Source organism: Cyclopterus lumpus, chromosome 20 (genome assembly GCF_009769545.1).
Source record: "Cyclopterus lumpus isolate fCycLum1 chromosome 20, fCycLum1.pri, whole genome shotgun sequence".
Taxonomy (NCBI): Eukaryota; Metazoa; Chordata; class Actinopteri; order Perciformes; family Cyclopteridae; genus Cyclopterus; species Cyclopterus lumpus.
Window position 1 is genome coordinate 8545096 of NC_046985.1, and position 12919 is coordinate 8558014.

Genomic DNA, 12919 nt, shown 5'->3' on the forward strand with positions numbered 1-12919 from the left:
GTTTCATGACTTCATGACCACCAGAAGATGTGTGTATTGTGACAGTTTGGGAATATCAATTTCTTACTGAAAAACACCAGATTAACATCATATCCAAGTTGTTTGAAAACACAATTCTGAAAGATTCCTCTGGATAAATATATGGTTCATGATAAAACTCGTTGGTACTCTTGGATCCAGAAGCAGACGTCTAGAAATGTCTTCTGAATAATGCAACATGTGTCTAAACGAGAAGCAGTTAATATATCCACGAGCCGGAAGCCTCAAGCAATGAAGATGTTTTTCATTTGCAACCTTAGACTACTACTCCAAGTACTACACTAGTACTTCTACTCATCCACAGTTCAGAGGGAATTATTGTACTTTTTACATGTATATGACAGCTGGAGTTATTTGTGACTTTGAAGATGAAAAGTCCCATAACCATGACCTCTTGTTAAATATGTGTGGTTATAGATTTAACAACCCAACAGGATATGAAGTAGTTAAATAACTTTCCCTCAACACACCATTAAAATGCTCACATATTAACATATGAGTAAAAATAATAACAATATATACATACATACATACATTTAGTTTTGATGGACTTCTTATTTTAATCAGTTTTTTTTTTACACTGTCGTTCTATGACACTGTATTTAAGAAAATACTTTTACTGTATTTCTGGTTGTAAAAAATATTCCATATAAAGTATCCTGGAATATAGAGATCTGATTGTTGATTTCTTGAGGTATTGGACTGCTGTACACTGCGCCTCAGAGGCTGGAAACAATACATGAAAAATCATAGGAAAAAGGTAAAAACAAGCAAACAAACTTATTTACAAATATTTTTAGTATTTAAAACAATGGTATCATTACAAGCACAGCTAAGGATCAAATAAGTTCATTCAAAACTAACAAAAAGTTGTTTTTTTCTATTTACACCTTAAATTTCAAAACAGAAAGTCAATCAATTTAAATAATGGCACACATTCCCAGTCCTTTTTTCCAAGTTTTACATATTCAGGTTGTGGTCATTTCTCAGAAACGTGCGGCTGGTTATCCGGCTGACAACTTCAATCTGAACTTTCTGCAAACATCCTGGTGAAGTACAGAACGGCCGGCTGTGCGGTGACGTTCTGGATGTTGTACGCGTGTCCTGTGTGAGCAGAACAGAACATCAGTAAAGCACAAACTAAACACTTCCTTTTCAACTCAAATCTGTAACATTCACACTAAAAGGTTGAAGAAGATACGTGGACTTGACTGACATTAAGAAGAAAGAATTCTTCATAATACAATTAAACATATTAATTATTGATATAATATTCGTACCACATTCCACCATAAAGGATTGTCCGGAATTGAAGCGGGATTCTTTGCCGTCGATGGTTACACTCACAGAGCTCGTTAATAAGTTAAAAACCTTTAAAAACACAAGAATAATAGATTATTAGTCATAAAACTCTTTCCAAGATATCTGGAGTACAAGAGGACCGAGAAGGAGACAATCAGATGACCTCAAACAACATAAACCATATGAGAAATGTACTGACTGTCGTGGCGCTGTGATCCACCCACAGAGGCTTCTTCATGTAGGAGCCCAGCAGGATTTTTCCATTACAGAAGGAACCACAGTTCAGATCCACCAGGAAGCCAATAGCTCTGCCTTGATAAAAGTACCAATCAAATTGGTCTGGAGTGACCTCAGCACCTTCTGCAATGATAGTAAACAGGACACAAATATTCAGTGACAGGTGTGGCCAATAATTACTCATGTTGTAGACCCTTTCATAAGAATCATTTGATGATGATGATACAAAAGGTTTGATTACAGAAAAGAACATTATATTTTCTTACTGTCGACAGGAACAGACCAGAGACTCTTAAACCACTGTGTCATGTTGGCCTTGTCCTTTGGCTGTAAGACCATTGGTTTGAGAGGAGGAGCACACAGATCGGATACAGAGAGAGCAGCGTGGAAGCTGGGTGGCATCAGAACTAAAGAAAAGTAAAGATACAAGTAGAAGTTAATCGGATTTTTAAAAAGGGGATCAATGACACCACCAGATGGAGCTGTTTAACTTCTGACATGAGCGCCTCAACAGCCCAGGGAGAGCATTTGTATTCACCACATATGGTGAAAGGGCTCAGTGTAAATATTGCAGTCTGGCTGACACATTTTGAGCCCGACACAGAACAACTGTCAAATGTGACATTTTCATTAGATTTATTCAAGACTGAGCTCACATTATATTCAGGGGTCTGCTGTTCCCACTGGTGAGTTTACAATTGGAGTCAACCATAGTATACAAGCATTGAGCTGCAAATATCTTTACAGCCAAGTGTGCAGCGCAGTGTGCACTTGTAGTTTGTTCATTTAAACAGACAAACAATAAGTAAAATCCTTACAAACGATTTTTTTTATTGAGTTTGTGCATATATTGTGTTTTTCATGACGAAAGGCATTCTTATTTTGGATTTATAGAAATCTATAATATGTTATTGATTAGTATTCATTCCTTATTAACAATAAGTGTGCTTTCCCATCATTAACTTGACCAAATGTGTATTTCCAGGTGCATAAGGAGTAGTTCAAGAGTTGTATGCATTAATTGCACACTAAAAAGAAATGTCAAATTATCAAATTTAAACAAATGTTTGGGAAAACATAAAAATCAAAAAAAACATTAGAAAAAATAAAGAAATAAATAAAAGGTTGGAGAAATAAATAAAATACAAAATTGAAATATAAAGTATATTATATTAACGTGTTAAATGTTGAAAACATACTCAAGTTGTCCTCCTCCTCATACTCTTGCAGCTCAATCATGGAGGACGGCCCACTTCTGAGGAGCTTTAACCTGCCAAAAGAATAGATAAATAAAGCATATATACTGTAATGTAATATATATATATATATATATATATATATATATATATATATATATATATATATATATATATAAACACAACAGTTACAGACAATAACAGGGAGAGAGGAACAGAGGATAGCATAGACTTTTCCTTACCTGTTCTCTGACTGACAGTTGCTGTCCTGTGGCATCTCATGGTTGGGAGGGTTGTCATGTGGGCTCCTGGGTTCAACATCATCCATGCTGAGAATATCTCCATCAGTCCTTTCACTGAATATTTTACAGACAGTAGCAGTGACTTCCTCAGCAGGGCGAGCGGTGACTTTACGTCTGTTCTTCCGACACGATTCTCTCCTGTTGCCCACAGCCACCGGGGTCTCTGTGACTGAAGCGAATATGTCTTTAAACGTGGCCAGGGAGCGTTTCACTGTCTTTGGAGCCGATGTCGGCTTCAGTTCCAGAAGAGAGACAGGAGCGCCCCCTTGTGGTTTTGATGGGACTGCCATCTTGCTATTTTTAGGAATCCGTTTAGACACTGTTTTACTTTCCTTGCGAGGTCCGGGCCCCTGCTGCTGTGAGGAGATGCTCTCCACATTCTCACACATGTCCTCAACCTTCCACCAGCTCCCGGGAGGTTTCCGCCTCCGTCTCTCCGATTCTGAGAGCGTGTCCTGACGCCCTCTGGGGGAGATGGGCGCCGGAGAGGACAGTTTTTTATTCGAGGCATGATGGTATACTCTTTGAAACACTTGATCCCCTGTAAAACATCACATCTTAGTAAGTTAGAGTGTATTGGTTAGTCTTTTTACTAACAAAACTCAAATTTAAAAAAGGTATTATTTGTACCTCCATAAAAACTGAAAACAAATTTCAAGTACATCATGTAGATAATACGTATGCACTTTTACTTAAGTATAATTGTATATGCATCAGTTTTAATAGGATTGGAGTACTTTTTTGGAAGATCTGAGTACTTCCTTTACCGTTGACCTTACCTGAGTTATGGCTGTGTGAGTGGACGAAAGGGCTCGACTGCCCATCCAGGTCCTGGTCCACCACCTCCTGCTGCAGCTGCTCGTCAAACTGCTCTGCCTCAATCCCTTGAAATACTTCATCTGGTCGACTGTCTTCTATTGTATTTTTGTTCTGTTTAGATTTCTTTCCTTTAGCTTTATTTGTGTTCCGACTGGATGACGGTGCCGGTGGTGTCTGGTTTCTTTTCTTTAAAGCTCTGTCCTTCTTGGTCTTTACAGGTGACTGTACTGCTGCGCTGGGCTCTTGGTTGGGCTGCTTGGACTTTTTGACTGTGAGCTGGTTGTCTGTAAACTTTGTTTCCTCTGAAATCTGTTGGTCCAACCACCACTGGCCAGGATGCCTCCTTTTCCTTTTTCCAAGAATCTGACAGTCTTCAGATGAACTCCCTTCAGACACAACTGGTATTTTGTTGTGTTTATCTTTTTTATCGGCCACATCCTTTTCTTTCTGTGCTTCAGAATTCATGTTTTCTTTGTCTGTTAGGGGGAAAAAAATAAAAAAATAATTTATATAGATAGATAGATAGATAGATAGATATATTTCTTTACATATGTTCATGGAGATGCTTGAAATAACTTTTTATATTTCTTTAATAATATTTTCAAACATTTCCCATTGCATCTCTAATAATGTCTATTTCAATTAATTTGTAAATGTGTTTCTACCTTCTACTATTCCTATGTAAAATGTGTTTATTGTAGCTAAACAAAAAAAATCCCCCAAAAAGTAAAGCTAACCTATAATAAACTGGTAATAATTAATCCATAAGGATTTGTTCAATATTCGATATTCAGAAAATACTAATTAAATTACTACCTAAACATAAGTGGGGCACTACATTGGACATCTTTCAGTTTCCTGCCTTTACGTTTTTTTCTATTCACAAATATAGAGGTTATCGGTCAACATTTGCGGGCTATAAGAGCAGGATAAACATGAAGAAAAATGTACATCAGCCTCTGAAAATAACTAGCAGAAAGATTAAATGTCTTACATAAAGAAAAATATGTTAACAATAGGGAGTCCTTACCAGGAAGAGACCCAAGGTTTTCAGCATCGGCATACTCCTCACTGCTCTGGCTTTGTTCCTTTATCGTCTGCTTTACGGCATCAGATCCTTGTGTCACTTTTCTGCCCGTTTTTAATGACTTGGCCCTGCTTGTCTGTGTATTTTCATTCCCATCTTTTAAAGACGTCGGCTTCTTCATGTCAGAAGACTGCTGAGCTTTTTTCTCTGTTTTCTGAGTTGTTTTTTCTTCATGCATTTCCCCGCTGGCTGCTTCTTTCGGCTGCTCTTCTTCCTTGTCACTTTCTTTAGATGTTACTTTCCTTAGTCGTTGTTTCTTTTTGTTTGGTTTCTCTTCTACCATTAAGTCACCTGCAGGAAGATCCTCCTTATAATGTCCAGGCTCAGCCTCCTTAATCTTCTTCTTTCCCCATTTACCCTTCTTTGTTTTTTGAGTGACAGTCTGACTTCCCAGTTTGTTCTTTGTCTGTTCTGACTCCTGTGGATTTTGAGCAGTCTCTAATTGGCTATCCTTCTTGCCCTTGTCTGTTGAGCTGTCTTTCTCAGTGCTGGAGGTTCTGCCCTGTCTCTGTTTTTTACTGGTGGCAGCTTTACTTGGGATAGAAAACCGAAAAAGGTTATCATCCTCCAGAATAAGGAAATCCTCCTCTGGCTCAGCAGGAGTGGGTACTTTCACTGGTGTTAGAGACTTCCTAGGACTAAGAAAATGTATTATTTGGAATCAGTTTTTTACATTGACACACAAGAGACATTACTTTGTAAACCAATGTTGGTGGTTTGTATTTTCCATAGCGACTATTAACTCACCATGCAGGTTTGGGCTGTCCAGCATCTCTAAGCTTCTTGAGAAAAGCAGTCATGTCTTTTCCCACACTGGTGGACGCCACCAATGGCTGGTTGTGGACATTTTCAGATATTTTTGCGAGTTTAGTCTCCTGTCTCGCCGCCAATGGGTCTGCATTTTCTTCCCTGGAAATAAAAAAATAAAGAACAGAAACGACGGAGTAAAAAAAAGAATAAAGCATATTGTACAAATTGAAAATATTCTGCCACAATATCTTTGTAACAACTCTTTAACTTGAATATCAGCCAGCACATGGTATACAGTACATTTTTTATTTTGATACCAGGTAATAAATGCTGATATCCATATTGGCTTCCAATATCCACTATTGTTAGGTCACTAGATCTAAAGTGAAAGCACAAACAGAATTGCAACTACATATCAAAAAGTCCTTTCTTCTTACCTTGTTTTTTTCTTTTTGCCCTCCAAATCAGGAGTTTGGGGTTTCTTTGGTATTGTTCTTTCTTTGACTGGGTGACTCTCTTTGCTGCAGGAAACAAATTAAAATATACATCACAAAAAGGCAAACATCCAAATAATGCCCACAGATAGCAGACAATTAAAGATCAATAATCAAAACACAACATGAATCTTTCATACTGCAATGGTCACTTGGGTATTGTATATTGCAATCAATCAAGTAGTGATGGAGCGTTTGGGTGTTTGCAGCATCATTACGTTGAGAATTAAAAAGGCTCTTACCATGATTCCTCCACCTTGTTTTGGTGACTGGACATCTTGGGTTTGCTGAAAACAACCTTGCTTGGAGGAGACTCTAACTCAGAGTAATCATTTCTAGAGGAAAGAACAATCATTGAAAGAAATGTTCTGTACATTTTTAGGGGAAATACACTGGATCCGGATGCGAGCCAATATCAATGTTGACACAAAATCCTACACTCCGTACAAACAATTTATTTTCTAGAAGAAATCCATTATTAATTGCTTACTTCTCTGTGCCGTGCTCATTGCACTGGTGTTCCTGGATGAGCAGAGGCTCTGTCTTTGCCTCTTCTTTTCCTTCATCTTCATAAGCAAAGAGAATTGGCGATACAACTTGGTCTTTCTCATTGTCCAGCTCTTCACCAACCGTATTCTCTTCAATAGGGCTGGATGTCTTCACAGGCATATGTGCTTTGAATGGGATGTCCAAATCTGCAACAGAAAAAGCATCCTCCTTTGACAAGATGAACATTTCTACAAAGAAAAGGGCAAAGTGTCTGAAAATGTGATAAGTGTGAATTTGGGAAACCAAATACGGGTTTAATTATCTTACCAATGTCTAGTTTAGGACTGGATGACGTTGCAGGACGCAGGGCATCTACTTTAGGACCCTAAAGAGTTACAGAACATATATTTTTAAGTATCAACACACCTAAGGGCAGGAAATATTTTTGCGCAAAGCTGCAGCATTGCGTGAAACTAAAGTGGTATAACTACTGGCTCATTAGCCCTGTCCTGTGTAATGACATAACGGAATTGAACAGCTGCTTATCAGTGAAAGAACTACAGTCACAGTAGATTGTTGACTTTTCATTACTATTTGGCATCTTGGAAATTCTTCTGTTAGGTGTCCTTCCTGTGGGACTGGTGAGGTCGCTCTCTCACACTGGTTTGGCTCGGTGTCAAAGGTCTGGCGCAGAGTAGGTGGAGGTAACAGGTCATCAATAACATGTGAGGATGGATCTGAAAACAACAGTTAAGTAAAGGTTGACATAATGAAAATGTAATACGACCTGTAAAATGTTAAAACAAAACAATTACACTCAACTCACCCATGTCATCAAAGATCTTATCAATTTCATCCATTGTCATCGGTTGTGTCCATGCTTTAGATGAACTAAAAACACAAAAGGTCTTGTTAATATGATAGCTGAAAGATCAAAATTCCCATACAACTGCTAAATTACTCAAATCGACAATACACAAAATATTTTTTTTTAAAGCAAATGCAAGAGAAAGACATGTACAACATAACAACATCAACAAATACATTATTTGTGACAAATGGTGATGATTATTGAAATTACACCCAAGAAAAAGTAATGAATGTTAAAATACACTCGAAACTCATGTAGACATAACAATTAGATAAAACATTAAATACAATAATATATATATATATATATATATATATATATATATATATATATATATATTAAATATACTACTATAAACTAATCTCTAATTTAATCTAATTGATTACTCTATTACAGATGCATACAATATAATGCAACCACTGCATAAATACCAAGTTTCATCTCTCTAGATGTAGGCTTCAATAAAAATCTCAGTCAGAGCACATAAATACTTTTCAAACGTACCTTTCCTTGTTTGTGAGATAGCAGAGTTTCCTCTTTGGTCTCTTCTGTCAACAGAAAAGATAGAGAGATAAAGTTAATAGCAACTACTATAATTTAGTTACTTTGTAAATTAGGGGGGAAGAGATTAAGTTACTAGCCAACAACATACCTTAACTACCAAACTCCGTTTATTATCTAACTTACACCAATTTAAAATTACAGCAGCATAATGCAACAGTCAATGTTCTTATAACTGAGCTACAAAGGATGGACAAAATAATAGAAACACTTCAGTATGACGCGAGACTATTTAACAGCATCGGAAACTAGTCTTCAAAATGACTGTGAAGTTGAAACCCGTCTAAACAAAACCTTAACTATAAGCTTTATGAAGTTCAGAACTAACGTTAATTAACAATATTTCATGTCTGTTGCGTTGGTTTTAACCAACGTTAGCTAACGGTTAGTAGACCGATGTTTATACCGAGTGTAACGTCACAGCCTCTTCCCTCTTCCTCCCTTAGTCGTCATTAAAGCTACGTTTTTTTCCTCAATAGCACAATGAACTTACCAACGTGGGGTACTTTGTCTCCATGTATGTTAACTAACGCTAACTCGGACTATTTTGACGGGGCAATGTTACACGAACCTAACGCTAGCTGTTATGCTAACAGCTAACTTAGCTAGCCATCATTTGGTGTTCAATAACTGCTCCAACTCGGTCAGCTTTAACGTTAGCTCCCAGGATGCATTGGTTTGAATCCACTCTCAAAATCAAGTTACGACCGCTACGAGGAATATATGTACGTTGCCTATTTGATAACCAGCGTTAGCGTTAGCAAAACAAAGGCGGTGTTGACAATTTGTTATAAACCCGCGCACTGTGAAAGATATAGGCAAGTATGCCCGGAGTTAAACCTTCCAGGCAACACGTTGCTATTTATGGAGCTGTTATATGCTAATCCGCAGTCTGTGCTTATAAACTAGAAAAATGAGTGTAGTAAAAGTATCAAATAAGCGTAACTATTTTGCAGTGACTAGAGTGTGTTGCTTGTGGGCTAATACTCAGTGCCTTAAAGACTATGCTCTGGGTTTAAAATACAGTCGTCACATAATATCCTTCTTCTTTTTCATTTTATTTCCCGGTAGACTGAACTAGCTGGTGCTTCACGTTGCTGCCCCCAACAGGTTAGTCATTGTTAAATATAACAATGATATGACGCAATGTATAACTCTGTAACTTATATTTTGAAACATATTTTACACTAAAACTATTAAAGAATAAAGGTGAATTCTAATGGTATTGCATAATGGCTGTGATTTTCTTGTTTATCTTCCACATTATGTTAAAAGAACACACACTGCTAAATTATTAAAACAGTTGATATTACACATGATAAATCACATACTTTAAGTAAATATGTCAAAATTAGAAAACTATAATTAACATTGGCATTTAAACTGGCATAAGTAGGCAATTGAAAATTATTTAAGTTATAAAACCCAGTCATACTGTAAGATGGATAATTACAGTTTGGTCCCTTTAGTGTAGTGTTATAATAGTCTCCTTATCAGAGCCTAATGTGTTGTGTTAGCAATCAATAATAATAAATAATAATAATACATTCTATTTGTATTGCACTTTATATTTAGCAATCTCAAAGTGCTACAGAGCAGAAAGTTTGTGTTACAAAAGAGCCATAAAAGGTTAAAGATCAGTCAGCCAAAGTTGACATTTTATATCATACTGTATGCGATCAGAATTGTACAACATTTATTAAAACTGTCAAAATAAAACGTCTCTTTACATGATTATCAACAATGGAATTCCAAACTTGGCACAACTCCTTTCTATCATGACATAAAGTGAAAATGGTTAGCGAAATATCTTTTTCTGCTTTTCAGCAATCTCCGTTGGTTCCATGGCTTCGGGACTGATATCTGTGTAGAGCGGCTGTCTGATGTGTCTCCAAACCACCAAAACAATCCGAATGACAAACAGCACGAGGGCTAAAGTCAGCAGCACAGCTAAGAGAAGATAATCTAGTTAGTACTTTTTTTCACAGATGTTTGTGGTCAGATGTTTGTACAGGAGTTAGCATCCTACTATTTCATCTTACTGTTTAAAATCTGTAAATTAGCTTTAATTTACTCAAAAGTCGCAATAAGTAATGTTTTAGCGTAATTGTTTTTCATCAATATTGTCTATATTTACTTGTATTACTTTCTACCTGTTATGTTTAGGAGATAAGCCCAATGACCTTTTGTTGATGTGATGTTGGACAGCTGATTGTAGAGACTATCATAGATTTGACACATATAATTAATAAGGAGTTCTCTCCAGTGTCTTACCAATGAAGAGGCCATTACGGCTGGGTGATTTGGAATCATAGTTCTTGTCCATGTTTCCGCACAGCGCCCAGATAACAACCGGGTAGATGATGAGGATGTACCGCACGTGTTTGTCAAGGACAAAGTTTTCCAAAACAAACCTGTGAAACACGCAGCACAAACACATTTGCTTCAGAATGTCACTGATGATTTTGCACAGTAATTCTCTAATAAGTATTTTCCAAGTAAAGAGCAATCACCAAACAAGCAGCACGACAGTCAAAACAGAGTACGAGATGGTTGCAGCATCCTCTGGGGACATCTTTGCATTATAAGTCAGTACAATGCTCAGGTTGATTAGTGTAGCAATGGTTGTCCATGTTGTGTATATCATCACACCATTCTGAACCTGCGAATGAAGTATTGTAGAGGTTTTTTAATACACTTAAACCACAATATTTTAACTACACAATATGCAAATGCTGCCTATTTGTCATACTAACCAACACACGGAGGAGCCAGAGGTCCACCTTGTGGTATTTCTTCAGCCAGGGTCCATAAACATGAAGTCCATGGCAGGTGAAGCATATCATGGAGTAGTTGGTGCAGATGACCAGGAAGAGAAAAACTAGTGCAGCGATCATCTCTCTGAAGTAAGGCAGCAGAAAAACACATATAATTATTAAATGAAATATGACAGTGTAAATTAGGTTGCTTAATTTACGAACAATGATCTAATGAGCGCTTACCCTTGATCCCAAACAAGCAGCCAGGCAATGTTGAAGCACAAATTGAGGCACCAGCTAATGAAGAATCCATAGGGCAACACTGCAGGGCTGCAGTAAACATAGCCGTAACCATTCCTACAAGAAAAAGGAACCACAGGTGATGCTTCAGTCTGTAAATTGGTGAAAATGTTCACAGAACAGTAATTGTCAATTTCAGCAACAATTTTTTTCAGATACTTTCTAAATTTGTCTCATATCTGGAATCCTAAAAAACAAAGGGATTACAAAGATTCAGAGTGCTATTTGCATATTCAAAACCAGAGAATAAAAAAAGTTGGACCCAACTTTCTGCAGAGGCCTGCGACAATGTAGATAACCATTGCGATCAGCCAGACGTAGATAACGCTCCAGATGTTAAAAGTCCATCCCGAAGGTGTGATCTCTGTGTCAAACACTGCAGACACATTGGCTGTGGTGGTTTCATAGGGACCTAGGGAGAACAAGCAAATAATGAGGAATGTGTAATATGTTAAACTAATATTTGTGATTTCACAAAAGCTTTACTAGGCCCATTCACACACTTAAAGTTAAACTAAAAACCATGTTAACAAAGCTTTGACTTACCAAGTCCAACTACAGAGAGTCCATTGAACACCAAACTTATTGCAAAGCAAACAACAGACACCACTATCGCGGCAAGACGTCCAGGATTATGTTTTTCCATTGTGGTCTCCTGTGATAACTGGAATTATTTAAAAATAGAAACAAATGAAGAATGAAAGACTTACAATGGACGTACAGGGAAGGTTACATTTACAGATTAAATCTTTGGTACATTTAGTACATGGTAGTGTTTTATACTGAATGATCAAATAGTGTTTACCTCAAAGGAATGTGTCTTTGAGGAATATATGTAACCCCTTCCAACTTCATTCATGATAACCTGCATTTGAACCCGACCTCTGACCTTGACAAGTTATAATAAAATATCCCCTTATGGAGATGCCATTCAAACAATTACATCGGGCTGTATCATTCTCATAAATCACCAATTTTTGTTTTTTTAAGATTGAAACCATAAAAAAACTTTTTTAGAAGTTTGTCAAGAAAATTGTTTAATAAAAAAAAGAAATTTCAACAACTGTAATAGACTGAAAATAAAGTTTAAAACAACTTGTGTAACTTGTATACACGTGTCACTGCTGCCCACCAAGCTTCCTCCAGGATAATAAAACATTGGCAGCCAAACAAAAACAGTGCCCACATAATAAAGACCCAATAACATCAAACAAGACATACCCTTCTTTGGCCCTTTCTTTGTGCGCTCAGTCATCAGCGTGAAGAACCAGAGCAACTGTGCGGAGTGTGAAGAGGGGAACTGGGACTGCCTCTTTTATGGAAAAGCTAGTTGTGTAAGAACGAGGTTTACAACCATCACGTGTGTCTGTTATCTTATATACATTTCTGCCACAGTGCAGTGAGTAATAAATAACTGACAAACAATAATTATGAAATGCATTCATATGAGTGACCTCAGAATGAATGGCATTGTATAAACTTTGTGTAAGCTATTTCTTAATTGAAAATAAAACGATTTATAAACATATTTGTCATATTTGAAAAGGCAGAACAAACTAGTCACCCGAGAAAGGGTAAATTAAAACTATGATGGGATATGGAAGTCTAGATTTGTTCTCAGATGAGATTGTATATATCTGGCAGAGCTTAAAGTTAGACAACGAGCAATAATAGAGGACGGTTCATATTTAACAATTCAGTATAAACAGAATT

At 37.0% G+C, this 12919-nt stretch overlaps 2 protein-coding genes across 2 annotated transcripts; both read right to left on the reverse strand.

Moving 5' to 3' along the window:
- Positions 1 to 819: 819 nt before the first annotated feature.
- si:ch211-161h7.4 lies at positions 820 to 9142 on the reverse strand. Its single transcript, XM_034560365.1, has 17 exons — positions 8641 to 9142; positions 8091 to 8134; positions 7542 to 7606; positions 7307 to 7452; positions 7043 to 7100; positions 6717 to 6921; positions 6469 to 6561; positions 6170 to 6253; positions 5730 to 5891; positions 4926 to 5620; positions 3856 to 4371; positions 3017 to 3617; positions 2778 to 2848; positions 1845 to 1985; positions 1541 to 1701; positions 1320 to 1410; positions 820 to 1143 (listed from the first exon to the last, which is right to left on the reverse strand). Exons 1-17 carry the CDS (start codon positions 8662 to 8664, stop codon positions 1061 to 1063), a joined length of 3240 nt encoding a protein of 1079 aa, XP_034416256.1. The 5' UTR covers positions 8665 to 9142; the 3' UTR covers positions 820 to 1060.
- Positions 9143 to 9945: 803 nt separating this feature from the next.
- On the reverse strand, positions 9946 to 12480 carry LOC117749906. The gene is made up of 8 exons (XM_034560725.1): positions 12428 to 12480; positions 11753 to 11870; positions 11474 to 11618; positions 11150 to 11263; positions 10904 to 11048; positions 10661 to 10809; positions 10422 to 10561; positions 9946 to 10097 (listed from the first exon to the last, which is right to left on the reverse strand). Exons 2-8 carry the CDS (start codon positions 11850 to 11852, stop codon positions 9946 to 9948), a joined length of 945 nt encoding a protein of 314 aa, XP_034416616.1. The 5' UTR covers positions 11853 to 11870; positions 12428 to 12480.
- Between the last annotated feature and the right edge of the window lie 439 nt (positions 12481 to 12919).